The following is a 24,251-nucleotide window of genomic DNA, read 5'->3' as shown; positions in this document are numbered from 1 at the left end:
ACACCTCCTCTAAACCTCCTTTTCCTGATCTATAAATACGGAACTAAGAGTAAGGGTCTAAGAATAATCAATACCACTAGAAGCAACTTCATTTGAAAGGCTGTGACAGAATCTGTTGATTGCCAAGCCAACATCCCTTAGCCTTCCCTAGAAGAGGTCGATATTATGCAGGCTGCCATTCCTCCCCCACACAGCTAAGTCTCCGGCCTAGTCTAAGCCAATTACCATAATCTCTTTAGGAATGGGCATGGAAGCTGGCCCAGTTCTGGTCAGAGAAACCTGATAGGAAATCTGTAGCAAACTAGGGAAGGCTTTTTCTACTAGATGTGACCCCACATTTGTGCCACGTGGGAGCCACTCTGAGGGCAGAGCTAGGACCTGAGAAAGGCAGAGTGGGAAGGTGAAAAACTCCTGGGCAATGGAAACATTCGTCCTCCTAAAAGGATCGCTTCTGGGACTCGAAGTAATAGGCCACTTGAGTCAGGGTTTTTAGTTAATTTGAGCCCAAAATATCCTCAGAAACAAGACTGATAGTAAACAGTGGGCAAAAAGAGTTGAGTGTAATTTGATCCTAAAAAATGAAATTATAAGGTTACTGTTATACTTAGCAAAATGTGGGCTGCAAAGGCAGCCATATACCGATTCTTAGAGTAATCAAATGACTTAAAGTATCATGTTGCTTGTTTCCTGACACGTTATTACCATCACTGTGATACTCCCTTTCATGTCTCACTATTTCAATATGTAAAGTCAGTTTTACTAAAATAATCCTGGGCTTTCCAAGTTTCCCAAGGACCTAATTTAATTCCTTGCTATACAAATCCTTTGTTTTCAACTTCCCATCCTATCGTCCTCCTTTTTGATTTCCCCTTTCCATTTGTCAGCTGGTATAAGGCTGAGGGCGATGGAAGGGATTCGCTAATCATTACTTTCGGGAATTTCACCAAGTCCTGCAGCTCTTGGGAGAGGTGTGATTGCAGTGTCAATCAGTTTTATTTGCATTGTATTATCCTGATGCTTACCACATCTACTCATTAGCCAGAAACTGACTGCCAAATATGTTGATGGGACTGGTAAGGATAATCAGGAAGGAATGATTAAAGAGTGACTAATTTTTAAAGCGGCTAGTTTATTAGCAAGATTTTTGTGTTACGACTTTTGCTTTCCTAAACAGTCTGTGACTATGGATATGAGGAAAATGAAAACTCACATAACAAGGCGTAATGAGGATAAACAAGACAACGCCTGTAAAGTTCTTTAGCAGGGTGTCTGGAATGTGTTTCCAAAAGTGTTCAAGGAAGGTAGCTGCTAATTGAACAGCAATGGAGAGACATCAGAATACTTCACGAATTGTTTGAAGAATGTCAACCCCCCAAAAAAGCCTAATAGAAAGAAAAACTCAGCAGCTATATATATATAAAAATACGAGAAGAGAAAACTCAGCAGCCATATATATAAAACTATGAGAAGAAAAAACTCAGCATAAAACCATAGACTCTGTCGACTGGGACTTCTGATCATTTCCTGTAACTGCCACAACCCATTTCTTTGGACATTCTTATCACCGCTTTCTCTCACATACTAAGGTTACAGCTTTGGCAAATATTATCTGGTCCTATGTTTTAGCAATTACCTGTACTTTCTTATTTAATCTTTACCACATCCTCATTTTACAGAGGACAAAACTGTCACTTGGGTTCAAATTTTTCCCCAAGTTCAAGGTGCCAGCTTTTCCAGAACTTCAAGAAAACACAAACCACATGGAAAGCTACCATAGCCACCTGTATAACATCTGCATTATTATTTTCCAAATGGATTTCTTCAAATCAGCTCACTTAGCTTATTAATAAGGCTCTTTATATCTAGATAGTAATATACTTACTACTTACTACTAAAATCACCTATCTGACCACCAACAGCATGCATATATGGTTGTGGAAAACAAGGTACTCTGCTAAATTGTCTCCTAAAAATATTCTTCCCACCCTCCTTCCAGGTGCCCAAGAGCAGTTCTCATCCTGCACAACCTCGGGTCACTCCAATGGGCCAACAGTGTGCTCTGTGCAGAGCCAACATACAATATATGATCCAAGAGGACCCTTCACAAGGTCCCCAACAAGCAGTCAGCCCTTTGCTGCTAAAGGTGTAGCTGCTCATGAGCTGCTTGCTCAGCCCACTATTATAGTCAAGGGTAGGGATCACAACTTACTCATCTTTGTACCCAGCTCAATGCTGGGGGGTAAATATTTAACCTTTTACTAGAAGTTTGTTGAATGAATAAACAAACAGGAGGCATTAGAAAACTGCTGTAACCCAGCGATTAAGTAGGGCAGTTAAGCGCTCTGGCAAGGACAGAAGGTCTGATCTTCAGGCTGTAACCCCTGAGCGCTTCCTTAATGATGGGGTTACGTTCTGAGAAATGCATCGTCGGCAACTTCGTCATTATGGGAGCATCAGAGCGTAGACAATTCCACAAACCTAGACTGCACCATCTACTATGCACCTAGGCCATATGGGATAGCCTGTTGGGACCACTGTCCTGCACATGGTCTGTCACTGACGAAACCTTCATAAGCGACGCTTGAGTGTAGATTGACAAATCTTACCCTGTTCCAACTTGCTCTTCCTTTCTGACACTTCCTCTTATTTTGGCTGTAACTGCACCAAATTTAGACTTCCCTGGTTCACATCAGGTAATTTTGTGGCTGAGGATGCATTATGTTATGGGCCATCTTATTATTTATCTTTGCCAAGTCTTTACTATCTTAGGGGCTGAGACAGCTCCCTTTACTCTGTCTACCACCCTCAAGCACGTGGAACTCAGAAAACAGATTTCAAAGAGCAAGAAACTCAGAAAACGGAAAGCAGAGAGGTAGAAACTATTAGCCTTCTCTCAACATTGAACCTCTCCTGGCTCTGTTTCCCCATCTGCATAATAATAAGTGGTCAATATTTATGGAATATTCTATGTACTAAAAAACAGAACATTTTCAGCAGCTCCTGTCTTTTAAGATTGCTTGCCTGTGTCTGTGTAGGCGTCTCTCTTTCCTTTTTTCCTTTCCTCAATAAACTTAATGTGTGCTGGTTAATAGGGGAAAAAAAAAAGAAAATAGAATATTTTCTATTTGTCAGTATTAATGCATTTCATGGAAGACCAAAACCAACCGCTGACAGGTCATTCAGAGGACCAGGTCCAACAAGGAAGGTGTCAGATGGCTGCTTTCTAGTCAAGAGCCTGTACTGGTTGCAAGTGTCAACGAGCATTCACACCCCAACTCCCCCTCTCCCGCACACACAGTTGAAGGCTCCCAGTCACTCCCCACCCAGCACCCTAGACTATCTTTGGAGCTTTTCTACTATTTTAAAGAAAAAAATTAATTCTTTCTATTATTATAGTTTAATGTTTATCTCCCTGGCTAGAAGGGAGGCTCCAAGAGGGCAGGGACCCAATTTACTGTTCAACATTGTATTTCTAGACACTCATGGAGTTTTCAGTAAACAATGACTAATAACTACCCCTTAAAATGGAATTAGTGATGTGGAAAATCTCTAAAAATCACTAATAATGGAGAAAACCAAAGTGCAGGAAGATGTGCGCATGGCAGTGTGCAGACCCTGGTGGTGACGAGAAGCTCACAGGCACGTACAAGGATACTTGTTCAGGCTCTGTGGGTGTCAGGAATTTACCAGTGGCTGCCTCTGAATCAACACAGTGGAAAGGACACTGGCTTTTAGACCCTTTTATATAGTTTGAAATTAAATGTTCAATTAAATGGCTGTATTAACCACTCAAAAACAACTTTGTTTTTAGAACTGTTCAACTTTCAAAAACAAAAATAAGATTGGGGCCTCCCCTGTGGCGCAAGGGGTTAAGTCTCAGCACTATGAAGCTATCCGCAGCCACTGCAGGATTAATTCAATCTCTGGCCAGGGAGCTGACACACATGGCGCAGCAGAGCTCTCCTGTCTCGCCCGCTGCTCCCCTCAGCAGTGTATTTCAGTCAGTCTGCCTGTTCTGCTCCCCACTCTGTCTCTGGTGAATCCTCTCACCCTCCACACCTCTGGCCTGTACCCCGGCTCTTGTATGCATAAATTAATAAATTAAAAAATAAATAAATGAGAACAGCACCAACTTTCTGATCTGTTCCCCGAGTCCCCCCAGTCTTCCTTCCCGCTGCTCTAGCGTAAACCTTCCTGGTAGCTCAGCAAGACTCCTCGTTGCCTTTTAAGCACATCATGTTAACATCTGCACTGGTATCACTTCTCCCTTCAGGACATCAATCCTTCTGTGGTGGGCAGAATGGTGCCCCTAAATATCCACTTCCTAATACCCAGTGCCTGTGAATGTTAGGTGACACGGCAAAGGGAAATTCAGATTGCAGATGGAATGAAGGTTGCTAGGTAGCTGACTTTTTAAAGGGAAATTATTCTAGATTATCAGGGTGGGCCAAATGTAATCAGAGGTCCTTAAAAATGGAAGAGGCAGGCAGGAGAATGGTGCCAAGGCTGGCAATGGGACCACAGCAGCGACGCCAGCATGCTATTAGGGTTCATCCAGTCATTGCGGGCTCTGAAGATGGAAGGGGGCCATGAGTCTGGAAGTGGGGGAGCTGGACAAGAAATGGATTCTGCTCTAGACACTCCAGAAAGAGATGCAGTCCTGGCCACACAGCTATTTGGACCCAGCAAAATGTGTGACTGCTATCCTACTGAACTGTCAGATAATAAAATTGTGTTGTTTAAACCACCACATTTGTGATCATTTGTTAAAACAGTACAGCAAATAAAAACGAATAACCTCCTGACACCTCCCATCTTCTGGGACACAGCTCTCTTTCTCGTCCTTTCTCTCTTCTCCAATTCATCAGGATTTTTCTCTGAGGTCTTGCCCTCTATGGGCCAAGCTCCTGTGCAGGATCCTGTGGGATGGGCTACCTGAAGGGTGTTTATTGAGGTGCCAATTGTAAAGTGTTTGAGCTTGCTCTTTCGAGCTAAGCACAAGCTAAACACAAATCAAAAAAAGGTAAACCAGAATCCTTTCCTGGAAGAGCGCATTCAAAACCAGGGAACCCTCTGCATGCTCTATTCCAGAGCATTAAAATGCTAAGAGCTGTAAAAGATGCTGGCAGACAAGAGGAGTATCTCTCCTCATCTTAAGGGTGTTAAGGACTTTGGAAATAAGGTAAGCCCTGAAGGGAGAGCAACAGTTTCTCCACCAATGGTCCAAAGACTTGAGATTACCCAAGACTATTTAATATTTATAAATACATAGCTTTTAGGGGAGCCTACAATACTGTTAATTCTTATATATCATAGCTTAGATTGGGTCTATAATGGACTTCTTTGAATGTTAAAACTGAATTTATACAAAAAATGTTAAATTGTATTGTATCCAGCAGACATGCACAGGAAGAGCAAGGGCTGTGGGCTTGGGAGGGGACTGAGTGTGAAGTTGACCTGATGGGGATGGAGCCCACCGTGCAGGATGGAGAGGCAGAGGGTCACAGGGACTGCAGAGCCAGATGATGGTCCTGGACTTCATGACACGGGCCATGGGAAGCTACTGCACCTTATCTGACCCAGACTGTCAGCAGCTCCAGAGAAGAGCACTTGTGTAGTATCCTCATTGGTTAGACAGGCACTACAAGCATAGGATAAAAATCTGAACACCTCACAACAATAGCTAAAAATCCTTCAGGTAGACTGCAAGTGACTTCACCTCTAGCCACACATGGCACTGCACAGTATTTCTCAAATACGCCACCTTCTTTCACGTCTCTGTACATTTGCTCTGCACTTTCTTTTGCACAACAAACACTTTCTAGTCAAACTCCCCCAAGCAACTCGGTAATTAAGCAGCGAAGTCCTGCTGTAGCCTTCACAGCTATTCGTGGCCCAGTAGAGGCCACAGCTTCTGTTGCGAAGTCTTTCCCCAGGTCCCAGGCATTTGTCACCTCTGCACCTTTTAAGGCATTTATCACATACTGGTCAGTTTACTTGGGTCCAACACTATCCCATCTTAAGCAGTTTGAGGGTAGATCTGGGTACATATTCACCTTTGTGACCTAGCATAGCACTGGGCTTCAGAGTTGTGGAAAAAACATATATATCCTGCAGCCCAGACGTGGAGCTCTGGCCAAACATCTCACTCGGAGGTCTCAAACTCATATACTTTGAGGCTTGGAGCTGGCCCACATAATGTGTGATCAAATCTGAAATGATTTTCAATTCCACATAAGGCCTGGATATCCAACCCCTCTTGCCCCAAATTCTGACAACTCTTGATCTTCATTTTCACATGGCAGCCATCAGCTGGATGTAATTAGCTAGGACCTGATTTTGCCCAGCTTACATTTCTGCTGTTCCTGGCACAAAGACCTGGAGTGGGTTATCTCATCTTTCTTTTTCTTTTAGTAAAAGTTAAACGTCTTATCCAGGGCGGTTTCACCATAACCCTGAAGGTATTTATGTTCTCAACCCTTATTTTAGCTTCCAAGATGGTTTTGTTTTCTTATCTGCCAAATGGGAAAAATAACACTTATCTATAATTCTCAATGCAGCCCTGCAGATAAAACATGCACAGAATAGAAACCACTGCCTGGGATGTGGAAAGTCTTTGAAAAAAAATGGTGGTTAACCTCAGGAAGTCAACAACCATTTACAAAATGAATGAATGAATGAATGAACGAACCAACCAACGATTGACCTGTTCTTGAGGAAGGAATTTCTCCCTAAGGTGGGTTTTGCTTTTTTAAAAAATCATTTGTGAAGGTTCTATTTTGTGTCTGGGCTACTGCAGGTGCTCAGAAAAAAAGGGACAAATTGTAGTTATCATGAATTCTAGAAAAGCTGAGCATGAAGGGGCCAGGGAAGGTGACGTGGGTGTTTCAAAAGCCATGCCCAAGCAGGTTTTGCTCATTTTTTTCACTAGCCCACAGCCGGCGCTCAACGAGTGCCTGCCGCTCAACGAGGCCAGGGCCCACGTGCTCCCCCGCCTCCTCCAGGCCGCCCTCCTGGGGCCGCCGGCCCCTGCCCCCCTGCGCCCCGCCCCTGCCCCGCCCTTACAGGATGTCCTCGCGGATGGAGGTGCCGTGGTTGAGGTTGTGGAAGCGGACGGAGACGCAGTCCCTGAGAATGAAGGAGCACCTGTTCTCCTTTTTGTAGGCGCTGAAGCACTCCTTGAAGTCCTCGTAGGTCTTGAAGCAGCTGCCCAGCTCCATGACCGCCCCCAGAGAAACACCAGGGGTCAGAGGTCACGCTGAGGGGGCGACCGGCTGGTGCGGGCGCAGGCTGGCTGAACGGTCGGCCCCAACTGGGCGGCCTGCTGCGGAGCTCTGGGGGCGCCCCCGGCCTCAAGCGGCTCCGCGGGGCTGGGGGCTTCTCGCTCTCTGACAAGAGGGGAAATGACTCTCAGCCCTTATTATTCAGCCCGGGGCTCCGCCCCTCGCGCCCATGTCCAATAACACGCGAGATTCCCAGACTGGCACTCATCTCCTCCAATCGCGAGAGGACGCTAGCGCACTCACCCGAAGACTGACAGGAGCACTGACCAATCCTCACCTCCACCCCGCTTTTCCCGGGACGCGGAGAACTTCCGGTCACTAGAAAACGCTGCCGGAAGCTGCACGTTCTGAGTGGATTTGCTCGCGTCGGGTCCGGCGCGACCCTCAGGACCATAGAGACGACGATATGTCATCCCCGCAGGCCCCGGAGGATGAGCAGGGCGGCGATCCCCCCGGGGACCTCCGCAGCGTCCTGGTCACTAGTGTCCTTAACCTTGAGCCGCTGGACGAGGACCTCTTCAGGTAGCCGGGCCCACCTGGCCCGCACCCCCGCGTCGGGACCGAGGCTCCTGATCGTGACTGCCGCCCCTTAGCGCCCTGCGCCGGGGCGAGGAGGGGCTCGCGCGGGATGCCGGCTCGGCCGCGGCCCCTGACACAACTCTTACCGCTGCTCCGGGGGTCTTCTCTCCCTCTCATCACCTGGTGACGTGGGCGAACGAAGCGGTGACCTGAGACAGCCTTCTCGCAGCCTGTCCTGAGGGGTCCTGTCCCTGGGGGAGTCAGTCATGAGAGGGCGGTGATGCGTCCCAGGGCGCACAGCTGATCACATTTAAAATTTATCTGCACCTCCGTGCATATTCATTTTTTCCTTCTTTATACCCATTCCGACCACTTGGCGGGGTGATTACTCATTCTGAGACAGCATTTTCAATGCCACTTAAAAGTCTTGACAGCAGCTGGAAATTTAAGTTTTGGCCTCTAAGGCTAAAGTGGCTTACTGGAAGTTATCTTCAGTGTTAACTTACCCACCCCCGACACTCTTGGAGGGCCATTTGCAATACTTTGATTGCTTAGCTTGGCTTAGGGGCCTGGATGGTGGAAGCTGGGGATCTACACCCTTCACAGAGCCCCCACTGAGGACGCCTTTTAAACTCTGGGGCCTCATTTCCTCACCTGTAAACTGAAGAGTGTGAGGGCCGTTCACACTCGAAGTCTAGTTCTTGGGCAACTAGGCTGTCAATGTTAAGGGGTGTAAATGGCAGGCCTTAACACATTCCACCCTGAGCTCTTGGGGTTCATCTTGATTGACTTAGAGGCTTCTACCTCACCTTTGTATGGGCAATGGGAGAAACCCTGGATTTGAGATAAGGCGGCCCAGGTACTATTCGGGATAGAAAGTATTTAAGCTGTGTGACCTTGTTCTAGTCACTTCTCTCTGATCCCTGTTCTTTTAGTGTAATATAAGGGGACTGATTTGCTATCCTATCCATTGATGGATCAGGTGGTCCTGAAGTTCACAGAATGATCCAGGAGGCCATTATTGTATGCAGAGTATTGTATGGATACTTGCTTGGGGAAGGGGTTCATTTTTTTCTCCAGTTTCTCAAAAGGATCCCAATCCCCAAAATGAGCACTGGTAGCCATTGATGGTCCCAAGATTTGGCCCAGACTCCAAGCCTTTCCCTTTCTCCCTACAGAGGAAGGCATTACTGGGTTCCCAGAAGTCATCGGCTGTTCGGGGGTCAGATTGTGGGCCAGGCCTTGGTGGCTGCAGCCAACTCTGTGAGTGAAGACGTCCATGTACATTCCCTGCACTGCTACTTCGTTCGGGCAGGTAAACCATCCCCTTCCTGCCCTCAACCCAGCCTTAGTGGCCCAGCCACCACTTCTTCCTATCCCAGTAGGGGTTGACAGTGGAGAAGGAAGAAGAGAGGAAGAGAGGGGAGAAGGAAGGGAGAGGCCTATTTGAGAGGTGGGCCCTAGAAAAGCCTTGGACCACACCAGTGGAGACGCATCAGGTACCTGTTATTGGGCCCATGATGACAGGAGAGACACTTATTTAATTGCTCCTTGTGGGTCTTTTGTTCTTGTTCTTTACATGCTTTCTGGTGCCTAGTACTGTGCTGGATCCTCAGTGGGGTGTTGTAACCTCTGCTAAGGGTTAGGAGGTAGGCAGCTTGATTTGGAGAAGAGAATACCAGCCTGGGAATCTAGAAAACTAGGGTCTGATTTCAGCTTAGCCACTAATTTGCTGTGTGGCTTTGAGTGAGGCTTGATATATCCCACCTGTAAAATGGAGACGGGCATAATCAAGGACATTTTAAGCAGCTGATTTCTACCTGCTCGCAGCTCTGGATCAAAGAGAGAGTAGTCTTTTGTTGAAAACTATGCTCTCTTTTGAAAAATATTAAAATCTCACCACTCACTTTCCCCTTTCACTTCTCCTAGGGCAGATGCCTCCAATTTTAACGATCATTATCTTCTACATAGACCCAAGGGCTGAGAATGTGTGGAGCTTTACAGTATGTGATTTGTATTAAGAAAACAACAGTGGGATTTCCCACTTCCTTTTATAAATATAAAATAGTTACAATAGTAAATATACCTTTTCATTCTACACTCCCCATCCACTTATTACCTGACTCTTCCTGAGAAGCAAGTGCTCTAAGATACCTGAATACTCACCATGGGTCCAGTCCGCACTTACCTCTATTAATTAGGAACAAACATGCCCTTTATTTCTTCGGCTTGGCTGTAAACTCCCAAAGTGCTGCCCTTTGGGATTTAGTCCTTGCTTTGATATGTGACCCTTCTAGCGTAGGGAGAGTTTTGCTTTGTTTTGTGTGTGGGGAGGGGGCTCACCCAAAACCTTGAAATGTGTTTCTTTAAATCTTATAAAAGAAAAGAAATGTGTTTCTTCATTTTGTTTCTGAAAGAATTGAGTTTTTACAGGTGTGGACTGAAGTGAAAATCCCAGTGCTAATGATAATTACAGACCTTACTAGATAATCAAGGATTAGAACCTGGGAACAGACTGATCTTAGCCTGAGGGAATTGGGTGCCAGGTTTGGTGAGATAGACTCTAGGAAAGAAGGGAATCATTTTCTTATGAAAAACAGTACTGGGCCTCCCCTGGTGGCGCAGCGGTTGAGCGCTGAGCTGCGGCCTCTGCAGCACCGGTTTGATCCCCGGCTGCCAGCAAGGGTCCCACATGGCATGCAGACCTTTCCTGCCATGCCCGCAGCAGTGTATTTCGTCCTCAGCAGTGTATTTCGTCCTCAGCAGTGTATTTCATCCGTCTGCATGTTCTGTTCCCTGCTTGCCTCTGGTGAATTCTCTCACCCTCCCACGCTTCTGACTGTACCCAGTGCTTGTATAAATAAATCTTAAAAAAAAAGAAAAACAGTACTGAAGTCAAGTAATACATTAGGTCTTGCCAGGGTTGCTGGTTTTCACCTGTTTTGACACCCCAGAGTGTCAAAACTCTCTGGGTTGTTCTGGCTCAGAGACTGCTGTCTATGTAGCAAGGGAGGCGAGACCTCAGGACAGTTAAACTTTATCCAGACTCAACTTAGGAGACTCATGGTTGGCTGCTAGTTGTTTGGTCAGTCTGTAGCTGCCCTCTGGTCAGCAACAGACTGAGAGGTTGTTGATTTCACTTCTTCTCCTGCACCCGACTTCTTCCCCGAACAGGGCCAGCCAGTGCTGGCTCAAGTTTATGCAGGTGTTTGAACTTCCTTCCTGCCTGTGAGACCAGGGAGAAGGGTCCAATAGGCAATTTCAGATCTCACAGGTAAAGTTATCTAGTGCAGGACCTGGCATGTTGCTAGTTTCCCATAAGTATTACTAATTTTTGATTAATTTAAAGGGATAATTAAAACATGCATAATACAGAGCACCACTGTGTACATTCTCCTGTTTAGTCCTCATAAGTAAACATGAAGGGGGGGGGCATTATTGCCACCATTCAAACTGGGACCCTAAGGGTTTATGTAATCAGCTGCCATGGTGCTCTGTGGGGCAGAGCCAGGACTCAAGTCCTGAGTTTGTGGGAGTGCAGGCACTCTCTTTCCTCTGTCTGCACATCTTTCACTCTTACATAATTCCAAAGATGAGAGAGCTGCCAAGGTTCTAGGGGAAGGAGCCTTTTCCTTGGAAATTCTGCATCCAGGTTTAGCGTGAAAGGGTCTATGCCCAAGCTACTGTTTCAAAATTAATCAAAATTCAAAATTAATTGTGTCCCTCTTTGCTTCCTGAAAGGCAGCAAGACAGCTTATAATAATTGGCAGCTGTTACAGGACTATTAAAATAAAAGGCAGGAGGCTAGTGGTACAGGGAGTTGGGGAAAATGATTTGTCAATAAATTGGACCGCAGCATGTTGCAGTTTTATATGAAAGTTAGTTCTGGGCTTCCTGGCAGCAAGGCAAAAAGGGAAATCCTCTTGGACCTCCCTGGTGGCGCAAGGGGTTAAGATGCAACCTATGAAGCTGTCTGCAGCCACTGCAGCACAAGTTCAATCCCCGGCCAGGGAGCGACCCACATGGCGCAGCAGACCTCTCCTGACTCACCCACTCCTCCCCTCAGCAGTGTATTTCAGTCAGTCTGCCTGTTCTGCTCCCCGCTCTGTCTCTGGTGAATCCTCTCACCCCCTGCACTCTGACGTTTACCCCAGTTCTTGTTGCATAAATAAATAAATATTAAAAAAAAAAGGGAAATCCTCTTACCAGATTGTGATGTGACCCTCTTCTGAGTACATCAAATGTTATAACTAATGATGATGTTCTAATGATTTTTAAAATATAAGATACTAGGGATTGATGTGTGTGTGTGCATGCATGGTGTGTGTATGTTGATCCTTGCCATTTATCATATCAATTCTTTAAAAGCCTAGAGTGTTGTTATTTTTTTTTTTTTGCGGGTGGTGGGGGAGGGGGCTCTAAACTTTTCTGCAAAGTATTTCTCCAGAGAGGTAAGAGAATATACTACAGAGTCATCTGACTTGGTATAGGTTTAGGGCTTGGAAATTCTAGAGCAACAGACAGCAAACATTATTCTGTAAAGGGCCAGATAGTAAATATTTTAGGTTTTGTGGGCAAGGGCATCAGTAAGACAATATGTAAAAAAACAGGCTGTATTCCCCCAAAGTGTAACTTATTGCATCAGTTTCCCCTTCTGTACATTAAGACCTAATTTGCATGGTTATTGTGAGACCAGCACAAGAAGACCCACGTGAGTAACTCCCGGCACACAGCACTCACTGCCTGTTAGCCCTCCCTTCTGTTCAGGGCCTACCTGCTCTGTTCCAGTAAAAATGTTCAAGAATAGGTCTAAAACTCATTCACACTGAAAGGCAAGTTACCAATCACTGGAAGGACTGCGAACCTCCCAAGGGGATTCGCATCTCTGTTGCTTTTTTTTCTTCTACTACTTTAAAAAGTAGTAGGAAAGGGAGGCTTCTTTCCTCATCCCTGAAATCAGATGGCACAAGTAGCTATCTCTTGGGTCTGGACCATTTTTTTTTTTTTTCCTGAGTAGAAGAACAGGTCAGAAGAGCGGGGATAAGAGGATTCACCAGAGAGAGAGTGGGGAACAGGCAGATCTACTGAAATACACTGCTGAGGGGAGCAGCAGGTGAGACAGGAGAGGTCTGCGCACCATGTGGGTCAGCTCCCTGGCCTGGGATTGAACTCAGGCCATAGGGGTGACAGCCTGAGACTCAACCCGTAGGCTACCAGGGAGGCCCAGGAAACCTTTCTTAAAGGCCTCTCACCTTGATGAGTTCCTATTCTGATGCTAGTGCCCTCTGGTAAAGATGGGTAACAGAACTGAGCAAATCAGCCAGGTTTCACGGTGAAGTTACTGCTTCAGATAAGTGAATCCTGGTGCTGGCCGACTTCCCCTTTGGATTGGGGGAGAGGAGGCAGTGCTTCTCTCATCTCTTCTCATTTGAAAGTTGAAAATGGTGCCCCACAGACATCTCACTGACTAAGTGTCAGGGTTCTCTAAGGTCACCCTGATGCAGAGACAGTGAAGGATTCAAGGACCCCCTGGGAGGCTTTCTCCCCCCCCAAAAACTTTTCCCCACCTGCATGTCAAAGGCGGATAGTCCTGAACAGGGGCTGATCCCTTGCCTCCCGCGCTGTGAGCACAGCCAAGCCAAAGGAGAAGGGCCCGGTGACTTCTGTTTGTATCAAGGATGAAATGACTGACAGCAGGTTTTTCCTGAGAGAATTAATATTCAGTTAGACAATGGCCAGGCCATACACAAAATACATGATCCAAAATACATGATCTCTAGCAACCAGTTGGGAAGCCAAACGATAGCCCTTGTATCAATCAGTCCAAACAGTAACTGACAGCTTCCCTAATTTTTGGGGAACTTAGGGCCAATTAGAGAAAGTCAAATATAAACTCCTAACCAATTATAAAGGATGTCCTGCTTCTAGTTAGCCGGCCTACACCTTCCCATGCCAATAGCCTCCAGCGGGGCATGTGTGAGAGCTCTTTGTTCACAATAAACTCTCCCATCCCTCCATCGGAGAGCCTTTGAATTTCTGCCAAATATAAGTGATGGTGGCTGACTCCCTTGCTTTATAAACTCTGAATAAACAGCCTTTGCTTGTTCTCAAAAAGAAAGAAAACAACAAAAAATTTAGCAGTGGCCCAGATTTGCTGACCCCTGATCTGAACAAAAGGGACTAGACCCATGGCAGGGTCCCAGTTACAGATGGAACAAGACAAAAGCTGAGAGTATTTATTTTGCTTAGCAAGCCCAGAACACTTACTATGTGCTGGATATTATTCTAAACACTTTCAAATTATGACCCCATTGAATACTTACAAAAGTCCTGAGAGAGATGAATGCTGTGATGACCCCCATTTTATAGATGAGAATACTGCTCAGAGAGGTTAAGTGACCTTCCCAAAGTCACACAGCTGCTAAGCGGCAGAGCCAGAATTGAATGCAGGGAATCTGGCTTTGCCCCTTTGGTTCTGCGCTGCCGTCAGAGAGTTACTCCACCACCACTGGGAGCAGGCCACAGGTCTGGTGTTCTCTGTATCCCCAGGGCCTGAGCCTTAGAGGACCTCGATCACTAGAAAAGCATAAGCGGGCCTCCCCGGTGGTGCAGCGGATTGAGCACAGCGCTGTGAAGCTGTCCGCAGCCTCTGCAGCGCCAGTTCGATTCCCAGCTGGCCAGGGAGAATCCCACATGGCGAGGCAGACCTGTCTCGCCTGCTGCTCCCCTCAGCAGTTCCTTCGGTTCATCTGCCTGTTCTGTTCCCCACTCTGTCTCTGGTGAATCCTCTTACCCTCTCAACTCTGGACTGTGCTCTAGCTCTTGTATAAATAAATAAAAATAAATAAATAAATCTTAAAAAAAAAAAAAAAAGTAAAGCATGAGCAGAAAAGGCTTGGAGAAAGACCAGGCCTAGGAGACTCACTGTGTCCTTCGTGCCCATTGCAGGAGACCCAAAGGTGCCAGTACTGTACCAAGTGGAACGGACACGAACTGGGGCAAGCTTCTCGGTGCGCTCCGTGAAGGCGGTGCAACATGGCAAGCCCATCTTCATCTGCCAGGCCTCCTTCCAGCAGGTCCAGCCCAGCCCCATGCAGCACCAGTTCTCCATGCCTGCTGTGCCCGCACCTGAGGAACTGCTTGACAGTGAGACCCTCTTGGACTATTATGTAAGGTGAGAGACCTGGAGGCTCCAGGACAGGGTTCAAACTGCAGTAGTCATGAATTCCTGTGGTGGGTTTGGACCAGCATTTAAAAACTATGACAGCCTAGAAAAGGAGTAGGTGAGAGTCCTCTTGTGAAACTTCGCAGGTTAAATGTGTGTGAGCATGTGTGCATGGGTCACCGTGTAAAATGCAGGGCTTATCACTCAGCCAGCTCGGGTACTATGAGCTTTGTTGGTTGTTACACTTTTATTAAAATATTTCTAGAACCACTGGTAAATATTAACCTCCCCACCCCCTGCGTGATCCCTCTCCTCTCGAGTTCCAGCAGCCTCGGAGGGAGGGCAGCCTGGCAGGGGTGGGTTTGTTGCCTTTGTTTAGTGTTAGATATTATGACTATCACCTGGCAAAATATATTTTGTACTTGGACTATAGCTTATTAGTTGGGGTGATGCTGGGACAGGGGAAAGAGCTCTGTTCCCAACCCAGGACAGACACAGGGATTCTGGCCGGGGTTGTGCGTGTCAGCACTCTCCTGCTACAAGTGCCACACAGCCTCTGAGCCCTGCTTGTCATTTAAAAATGAGAATGGTCATTGGTGCTCTGCCTATGTCATGGCCATGTCTAGGGAGACCACCTCTGTCTGCATGGTTAGTTGTGGCCCAGCAGCCAGCAGGGGGTGATGGGACAGATGCGGGTTGGAACCTGGGAAGAGTCGGCTCAAATCTAGATTCTCTCTGCTAGCTGGGTGAGTTTGAGCAAGTTGTGTCCTCAGGGTGGTAATGACCATAACTCCTTTCCATTAAGGCTGAGTGAGGACTAAGTGAGACGAGATAATAAGGCGCTTGGTGAGAGCTCAGGGGATTGCAGTGATGCCACTGTTGACAGAGAGGACTCCGAGCTCACAAATGTTCCCCAGAATGAAAGGAAGATGTTTTAAAGGTCCCTAAATCAACAGCTGTGCTGTCCAGTAAGGAAGCCACTAGCCATGTGCGGCGCTGTCAACATGAAATGGAATTAACAGTTCAGTTCCTCATCCCGCTGCCCACATCAAGCACTTCTGGCCACCTGTGGCTAGTGGCTACCACAGAGGAAATGCAGATATAGAATGTGCCATCGTCACAGAAAAAGTCTACGGAGCAGCTCCTGGAGGACAGGGGTGAAAATAGAAACCTCAGTGAAGGGCTCTAGGGGTGGTTGTTACTGGCGTGAAGGCGCTGGAAATGGGCCCCCGCCCCAGCGACAGCATTCCCTGTTGCCTAGAGTTAGGTGATGCGGTAGTGCGAGCTGGGCGGTTGCTCCGTGATTGTTTAGAATAGTGAAGTGGGTTAGAATATGAACCGTGGAGCCAGATGGCCTGATTCCTAGTCCCACTTTCTCTACTTTTGAGCAAGCACTGGATTCTCTGCGCTTATTTATCGGATGGGGGTGATGATGATGGCATCGACCTCGCAGGGTGGTTAGGAGGAAGGAGCTGATGGACGAGAGGGCACAGGTGCGCCCAGTGCCTGAGATGCGTTGGCTTTAGATACATTGTCTTGGCCTCTCCACGGTAGGGATTATGAGGTAGGTGTGTCATTAGCCACATTTTGCAGGTGGGAAAATAGGCTCAGATGACTCACTTGCACACGGCCATATGGCAGCAAAGAAGGGATTCAAACTCACTACAGCAAGTCCTCACTTGATGTCCTCGGTGGGTTCTTGACTGCGACTTTACACAAAGGACAATCAATGAGTGCAAGTTCTCGATTAGCATCGGTTCCCTCAATGTTGGTCGGGTTTTTTTTTCTCACCAGCATTATAATGTTGAATGACATGACGTTATTCAGGGACCTGCTGTACTATCCTGCCTGCTAGGGGCGTGGAGTACTTTTGGGGAAGTCAGGAGTCCCTGTGAGGAGTGAGAGGAGTCGGAAGAGGCAGCTCAGAGGAGAGGCTCCTCTTCCTGGGGCTCTCCTGGTCCCTCTCCCCTTTACTTTCAGAGACCCTAACCTCCTAGAGAAGTACCAAGTGGGAATGAACCGAATTGCTGCGCAGGAGGTGCCCATTGAGATCAAGCTGGTAAACCCACCCACCTCGAGCCAACTGCAGCATGTGGAGCCCAAACAGATGTTCTGGGTGCGAGCCCGGGGCTATATTGGTAAGAAGACCCCATGGATTGAAAGAAGACTCTTCCAGGGCTCTGGGCCTGTTACTTTATCTGGCAATGGAGACGCTGGCTCGACTTTTTTACTAGGGCTTCTCGGCCCTTTGTACAGGGGGAGTAAGGAGGTAACTATAATCCTAAGGCAAGGCACCGTCTTGAGATTCTTCTCCAGGCCCACTGCTAACCATAGGTGCCTTTGTACACATCAGAAGACATGTCACCAGGGATAGGTGAGGGGCTCAGCAGTGAAGACCAGATTTCAGTACTCAGTCACCCCCCCGCTCACACACACCTCGGGCCAGGTGCCCGTGTGCAGTGAGAGTCTGCACGTCTGTGCACAGAGCCCCTTCCTCCCCACCTCCCTGCAGGTCCTGAGCTATAAAGCCAGGAGGCTAGGGTTGATGGGGCCCGAACCTGTTGCAGGGGAGGGTGACATCAAGATGCATTGCTGCGTGGCGGCCTACATCTCGGACTACGCCTTCCTGGGCACAGCAGTGCTGCCCCACCGGCGGCAGCATGAGGTGCACTTCATGGCCTCCCTGGACCACTCCATGTGGTTCCACGCCCCTTTCCGAGCCGACCACTGGATGCTCTATGAGTGTGAGAGCCCCTGGGCTGGTGAGTATGTGGGTGAGTGGGACCAGGGCACTGACCTTGGGGTTGCAGGGAGCCTGCTTTCTTGGGTGATGCTGCCCCCTGCCCACTTCTATGGGACACTGCCGGTAGGGGTTTTGGCATCCTCGTCTTCAAAACGACAGGGTGAGGCTTGAGGACAGGCTCTCAGCTCTTCATTTGGACAACACGCTGGCAACATGATCCGCTTCATCTCAGACCCAGTTCTTGTCCCAGAACTTTAGATTCTTTGTATGATCTTGGGCAAGTCCCATCTCCTATCTGAGCCTGTGAGCCATCTAAACAAGTGGGTGTGCAACAGAGCCAGGGCAGCCAACTCTCATGGCCTATCAGCCTGCTGCTTGGGGGGAGGGGGGTGGATTTTTCAAAATAGATTCTCAGTGACTGAGTGGGTCTTGGGTGAGGTACAAGAACCTGGATTTTATAAATTCCCTGAGTGGTTTTGATGATTAATCTGGTTCAGGGCAGGGGGTAGTCACTGAGACACCCCGCATAAGTTGACAAAGTCGGACTCCATCAGTGTCCAGTCTCAGGGTCCCACGTACCTTTCCAAGGAAGTGCATTTGAAATGAAGAAAAGCTTTGTTAAACAGGGACAAAACTTCAGGGACTTTTATACTGGGGGTAGGGGATCTAGTACCGAGAGCATCACAGTATGGGATCAACACCTGGAAGTAGGACCCCTGGGTTCAGGTTTGGTCTGATCCTTAAGGCCAAGTGCCTGAGCTCCCTGGATCTCACTGTCATCACCTGGAAAATGGGACAACAATGCCGGCTTCACTTGGCTACTATGAGAACTAAGTCCACTCTCCTATGTTAGGGAAGTAGCACTTCCCTTCGCCAACATCCGATTCAGGCCCAAGGGCCAGTAAAGGGAGTCTTTGGGTGGGGGCGGAGAGTGGCCAGACCTGGCCCCAGGTCTCCTCTCTTCAACCACTTAGGTGTGTGTCTGTGAGGTATTTTTCATGAGTTACAAGTCTGAAGGTCCTGGTGTGACTTATACTAAAAGGAACTGATGAATTGCCTAACCGAAGTGGCCAGAGGTAGGGGCAGATCTGCTTAGCTAAGCTGCTCAGACCTCCCCCCGCCCCTTCCCTCTGTGATCTTTTTAAGGAAGTGAGTACATATATGAAAGTGCTTTAAATGTCAAGTGGGGTTCCTATGGGAGGAAGTGTTCCTCAGGACCCACCAGGCCATACCATCTCATAAAGGGGCACTTGGAGATTTGGAGTGACCTCAATACTCAGCGGGTCCTTGTGGGGGGCAGCCCAACCTGGGCAGTAGCCTCTTCTAGAAGCATGTTTGGCTCTGCTGAAGGAGATAAGGCCATTCTCACCCTTCTCCCTGTACACAGGTGGCGGCCGGGGGCTGGTCCATGGGAGGCTGTGGCGTCAGGACGGGGTCCTGGCTGTGTCCTGTGCCCAGGAGGGTGTGATCCGAGTGAAGCCCAAGGTCTTAAAGAGTATGCTGTAGCCAGAGGTACCAGCCTGGTCTTCAGGATCTCCCTTCTCGCCCATTCCTGAGCCGGGAATTACATTTGGGGGCTGAGCCTCCCGTCCCTCACATCCAATAAAGAGACTGATACTACTGGAGCTGCTGGCCTTTAATTCCCTTGGGCTGGAACTCAGCCCTCCCTCCAGCCATCAACTCCAGGACACCAGAGGAGCATCCCAGGCACCCTTCACTGGTTTGGAGGCCCACAGAGAAGGGAACATTAACCTTGACCTGGGGCACAGCCTCCAGCCCCCAGAGAGGCTGTGCAGGGCTTCCTGTGCCATCGCGCCTCAGCCATAGCTTGTCCTGAGCCCAGCTCAACAGAAGCAGCATGTTTCCTCAGTCTGCTACATGCTCTTTGTGGAACTTTGAGGGGTTTCCAGCACCCCCTATAGCCTCCCAACTGCTGACCGTGTCCTCACCACCCCTGCTTCAACCTGGGGCAGCACTTCTCCCCACAAAAGCCTTAAGTCTAGAAAGGATTAGTCTAGTACCTCCTTGATAAGCAATTCTTTGAGACTGGGGGGTGGCGTGGGGGTCAGGCCTGCCTCTTGGAGGGCCTGGAGCTGGGCCTCTGATTGGCGTTTGTCCAATCCTAGGCGCCAGGAAAGCCGGACATGGGCCTCCAGAAAGGGTGCCAGCAGAGGGTGGGGGCTCTTGTCCCCCAGCAGTTGCAAGGCCCTCTCACAGCATGCCCGGGCCTCCCCAGGGTCCTCCAACTCCTGGTGGCACACAGCCAGCCCAGCCAGCGTCAGCAGAGGACGGTCTAGGCCTGCGGGGATGCCCAGCTGGGCCTGCAGCTGCCAGGCATTGGCCCAGAGTGTCAGAGCCTCACGATAGAGCCCGGTACAGGTGAGGCTCTGTGCCCGCTGCAGCTCAGGCAGCACGAAGAAGTCCTGCAGTACCGGGGCCTGGCGCAGCTCAGGCACTGACTGCAGGTGGCTCAAAAATTGCTCGAAGGCCCGGCTGCGGCGGGCGATGGTCTCTGCAGTAAAATTACGGCGCAGGCGCTTACGGGGGAAGGAGATGGCAGCCATTGGGCCCCGGAACTGCCGCTGCAGGTTTCTGTGCAATCGCTCAAAGTCTGAGTAGCGGCGAGAGATCTGGGCTGGCTGGCGATCTGGTGGCCCTGGGCCCATCACGGCGAGGGTGTAGAGCTGCAGGGAGGGTGGGGGTCAAGGCAGGTGCAAGTGCCCATGGGCCCCCTCCCTCCTCACCACCACCTCTTCACCCCTGAGACTGAGCCCAGGAGTGAGAGCTGTGAGGGCAGCAGCTGGGGAGCCCAGTCCCATCTTACCTGAGGCTTGTCTGAATGACCCAGGCCCAAGGCAGCACGGGGAGAGAAAGACAAAGATGAGCTTCAGTGCCTGGACCTGCTGCCCATTTGCCCCTTCTTGGGCAGGGTGCGGGGGCAGATCCCTTCCCAACAGGGCAGCCCTCTTCAGACAGACCCTCTGAGCTAAAACCCAGGCTGATCTCTGAGCTGATTTTCAGGACCCCTCTGGAAACAGAGCCCCACCTCTCCAGCCAGGTTATTCCAGATCAGTCCTAGAGGACAGGTCTCCAAAGAGCCCCAGGCGCCTGGCTGAACATCTTGTCACTGAACTCTACTCCAGTTTTAGCCCCAGGTCAGCGATCCACCGCTGTGTGGCCCCAGGCAAGGGAGTCCCCCTCCTGGGTCCACTTCCTTCTCTGGGGAATGGAGCGTTGGCCCAGGTCTGTGTTTACTCAAGCCGGGGCTATGTACTGGTACCAGAACTAAGAATTTAGATGGTGTGTGGGAGAGTAAATAAATGCTGAATCATACAGGAGGTGATTCCTCTCTAATTCTCTTTAAATCTTTCTGATCACAAATTGAGAAGCATTCAGTTTGGTTTTTAAAAAGTAATTCTCCAACTTTCTCCTCCCCATTTTTAGAAAAGAGCTAGAAAAGTCAATCACAGGTTAGGACCAGCAAGCCCCAGCTGAGGGCAAGATTTAATCACATTGTTTCACTTTCACGGCTCTTATTTGTACACTTGCTCTTTATGGCAAGGGAGGCTTTCCGCATACAGCAGAGCTATAAAGTTGTCCTTTACACTTACTTAAGAAAAAAATAGATTTAAAAGAAAAGCCGAGAATGGTCCAGTAGCACTTAGAGAGGATGAGTGAAGGTGGTACCGGAAGGACCGAAGTTTGGGAAACACTAAACAAGATGACCATGGAGCTTCCCCCGGGCCTGAAACCCCAAATGTGGATTAATCTGTAATAATGCTGAGAGCCAGCAGGTTTCAAATGGGGATGAGCAAGCACGTGATGACAGGCATACTAACACCAAACCCCATTTTTCTCTTCAGTTTGTTCTGTAAAATTGCCAATCACAGGCACCCCTGGGCAATTAGGTGTACCTACTCTGTCCCTCCCTTGAAGATCCATAGTGCACCTTAATGTTACAGAGTAAAAAGTTTAGCAAGAAAGAAACTTAACTTTACTCTCATTTAATTCTGCATTCCCAAAACATTTTGACTGCACCACCCCCCTCCACTTAAAAAAAAAAAAAAAAAAGGAACAGACACTAACAACCCCGGGGAACCATTTCTCTACAGAACACACTTCGGGAAGCGCTGGTCTGTAAGAACTCCAGATGTTCATCTAGCTTTTTTCTTTAAATTGGCAAAAAAAAAAAAAAAAACCCACCACATTTTATATCCATTATATCATCTGATCCTTGTAATGCGCTACAGAAGTAGGTAATAAGATAGTGGCGTCACTAACTGAGCCCCTTACACCTGCTATTCCATTCAGTCTACAACAGCACTAGAAAACTTGTCCTGACCTCCCTCTGACAGATGAGGAAGCAGGCTCCAAAAGGGGTCAAAGAGATTCCCTTAGGTCACAGCTGGCAAATGGCCTCTTTGGGATTCAAACACAGGCCAGTCCAATTCCAACATCTGTATGCTTAATCCTAGACATTAAATAGGGATTTAGGGTCCCCACGGGACAAAGGCAACCCTCGTGACTCAGGCCAGGGCCTATTCTGCCATCGAGCTCTATCTTGTCATTCTGTATCAGGTCTCCCCATACTTCCCTGTCTCCCAGCTGCTCCCTGATAACTGACCCTGGGGGCTTCCTGTGTATGACCCTGGCCTGGACTTATGCCACTTAGGACCTGATGTGCATCAACCCATGTTCTCATTGGTGCAGTCACCCGTGGGTGTGGCCCCTTGTTTACTAACAGCAGCAGAAAAGGGTGGAGAGGCCCAGATGTGGGACAGGGCTCCCGCCCCCTACCCACTGAATCAGAAACGGAGGTGGGGCGTGAAGAGGAGGGAGGTGAGCGGCAGGGAACTGCTCCTGCCAGAACCAGCCAGCCAGGTCAGGCAGGGTTTCAGACCTGGTCTGGGGCAGGACCTGGCTGACCTCATTCTCCAAGTCAGTTTCTCCTTCCCATAGCAATGAAAGCAGGGACTCAAGGCACTCCCCCACACTGTTCTTCACCCCCAACCCCTATAAAGCTAATATTTAGGACAAGATTACTCTGTATAGGGCGGGTGCTTGAGAATTGATTCCCCGGGGTTGTAAGGGGAACACAACAGGCCCTAGATGCCAGACGTTTTCTATCCAAAATTAAAGAATAACAACAGCTACCATTTTATGGAGCACTTCATAACGCCAAGCACAAGGCCTGCACTGACTCCTTCCTGCTCGACCCTGCGCCTTATCCCCAATGCTCGGATGAGGAAAGTGGTCATCAAGGCTACGCAGCCCAGCCGGGTCAAACAACTGGTAATGAGTGGGGTTTCAGTCAAGATTGGTCTGAATCCAAACCCCATCGTTTTTAACCACTAACCAGTGCAACTTGGGTCTCAAGTCTGTTGCAGATAATATCTTTTCCCATGTACCGTGCATCTTGTACAGTTTGCAAAACCCTGGTGTGGGGAGCAGGGAGGGACACACAAACCAGTTCTCTTAGTCACAAAACCAGGAAAGGAGGCAGTTCCATAATCCCTTCTTTACTCAGGCTCCGAGAAGTCACGTGCCTGAGGACTTGCTCAAGTTACAGCCCCTTTCTGGCTTCAGTTTCCCCACCTGTGAAATGCATTAGCCCTCCATACCCACGCAGCCAGGCCTCCCAGGAAGTTCCAGCCTTCCCTACTTTCTCTTAGCCAGACTCCCAGACTCCCAGCCCAGGGGTTCCTGGACCCTCACTCACCACGTACTTGGAGGGCGGGTCCTTGACCACGTTGGCACTGGTCACCTCAAAGAGGAGCCGCTGGGGTACCAGGGTATTCCGGGACTTCTTCCAGAAATCCTGCAACTGGCGTGCCAGGAGCTGGCTGCCCCGCTGTCCTTCGGGCTGGGCGCTCTGTTCTGCAGGGGCACACGACCGTCATCAGTAGGCCGGGGTGGACAAGCCACCTGCCACGTCCTCCCTCAGCGTCCTAACAGGTGACACGGGCTTTCTCCCCGCTCCACACACACGGAACGTGAGGGCCGGCGAGGGGCGGCTGCCTGGCAGGCGCAGACCGCAGGCGCCAAAATATCTCCACCCCCAAAATACGGTCCTCCGAGTCCCGGGCTCTGCGCGCGGCGCACCAGCACCAGCACCAGCACCGGAGCCTCGGCCGGGGAGGTCGGCGACGCGCCCAAGGTCACACAGCCAGGCCGTGGGGCCCGGGTCGACGGCACAGGAGCGTCGGCGTCTCGGAGGCTCCGGGGAGCGCGGCCGGGAGGCAGAGCCCCGGGGGCCGCGGGGATCCCGCCTCCGTCCTCCCGCACTCGCCTGCGTCGTCCCCCGCAGCCCCGTCCTCGGCGGGCAGCGGCTCGGGGCCCGCCCCCTCGTCCTCGTCCGCGTCCGCGTCCTCGGCGCTGGTGAAGCTGAGGGTGCCGCTGAGGCGCGAGGACAGGCCCTCGGCGTCGTCGTCCTCCAGCTCCGAGCTCTCCGGGAACGGCTCGGCCTCGGGGCCGGGGGCCGCCTCCCGGGGCCCTCGCCGGCCAGGGCGTGCCGCAGCCGGTGCAGCAGCCGCGAGGCCAT

General features: G+C 49.5%; 3 protein-coding genes across 3 annotated transcripts in view; 1 reads left to right on the top strand and 2 right to left on the bottom strand.

The window, feature by feature from the left end:
- Positions 1-7,841, bottom strand: part of ZSWIM3 (zinc finger SWIM-type containing 3) — a 14,578-nt gene extending 6,737 nt beyond the window's left edge. Inside the window, exon 1 of the mRNA XM_037499586.2 lies at positions 7,066-7,841. Coding sequence (XP_037355483.1) covers positions 7,066-7,220 — 155 coding nt within the window. The 5' untranslated portion in view covers positions 7,221-7,841. The remainder of the gene's footprint in view (positions 1-7,065) is intronic.
- Positions 7,586-20,418, top strand: ACOT8 (acyl-CoA thioesterase 8). The gene is made up of 6 exons (XM_037499618.2): positions 7,586-7,805; positions 8,981-9,117; positions 14,751-14,976; positions 16,948-17,105; positions 17,535-17,729; positions 19,098-20,418. Exons 1-6 carry the CDS (start codon positions 7,690-7,692, stop codon positions 19,214-19,216), a joined length of 951 nt encoding a protein of 316 aa, XP_037355515.1. The 5' UTR covers positions 7,586-7,689; the 3' UTR covers positions 19,217-20,418.
- On the bottom strand, positions 14,675-24,251 carry SNX21 (sorting nexin family member 21). The gene is given in 4 exon segments (XM_037499606.2): positions 14,675-20,394; positions 23,430-23,587; positions 24,000-24,194; positions 24,197-24,251. Coding segments are annotated over 4 exon segments (1,083 nt in total). The 3' UTR covers positions 14,675-19,719.

The sequence above is a fragment of the Talpa occidentalis genome, unplaced genomic scaffold (assembly GCF_014898055.3).
Source record: "Talpa occidentalis isolate TD23 unplaced genomic scaffold, MPIMG_talOcc4v2.1 talOcc4.10, whole genome shotgun sequence".
In the NCBI taxonomy this organism is placed as follows: Eukaryota; Metazoa; Chordata; class Mammalia; order Eulipotyphla; family Talpidae; genus Talpa; species Talpa occidentalis.
The sequence above is the reverse complement of the archived record's forward strand: the minus strand, read 5'-3'. Positions and strand labels throughout refer to the sequence as shown.

Coding starts and splice junctions, on each gene's coding strand:
- ACOT8 (XM_037499618.2), top strand. CDS start 7,690: ATGTCATCCCCGCAGGCCCCGGAGGATGAGCAGGGCGGCGATCCCCCC. Junction 7,806..8,980: donor CTGGACGAGGACCTCTTCAG/GTAGCCGGGCCC, acceptor TTCTCCCTACAG/AGGAAGGCATTACTGGGTTC. Junction 17,106..17,534: donor GCGAGCCCGGGGCTATATTG/GTAAGAAGACCC, acceptor AACCTGTTGCAG/GGGAGGGTGACATCAAGATG.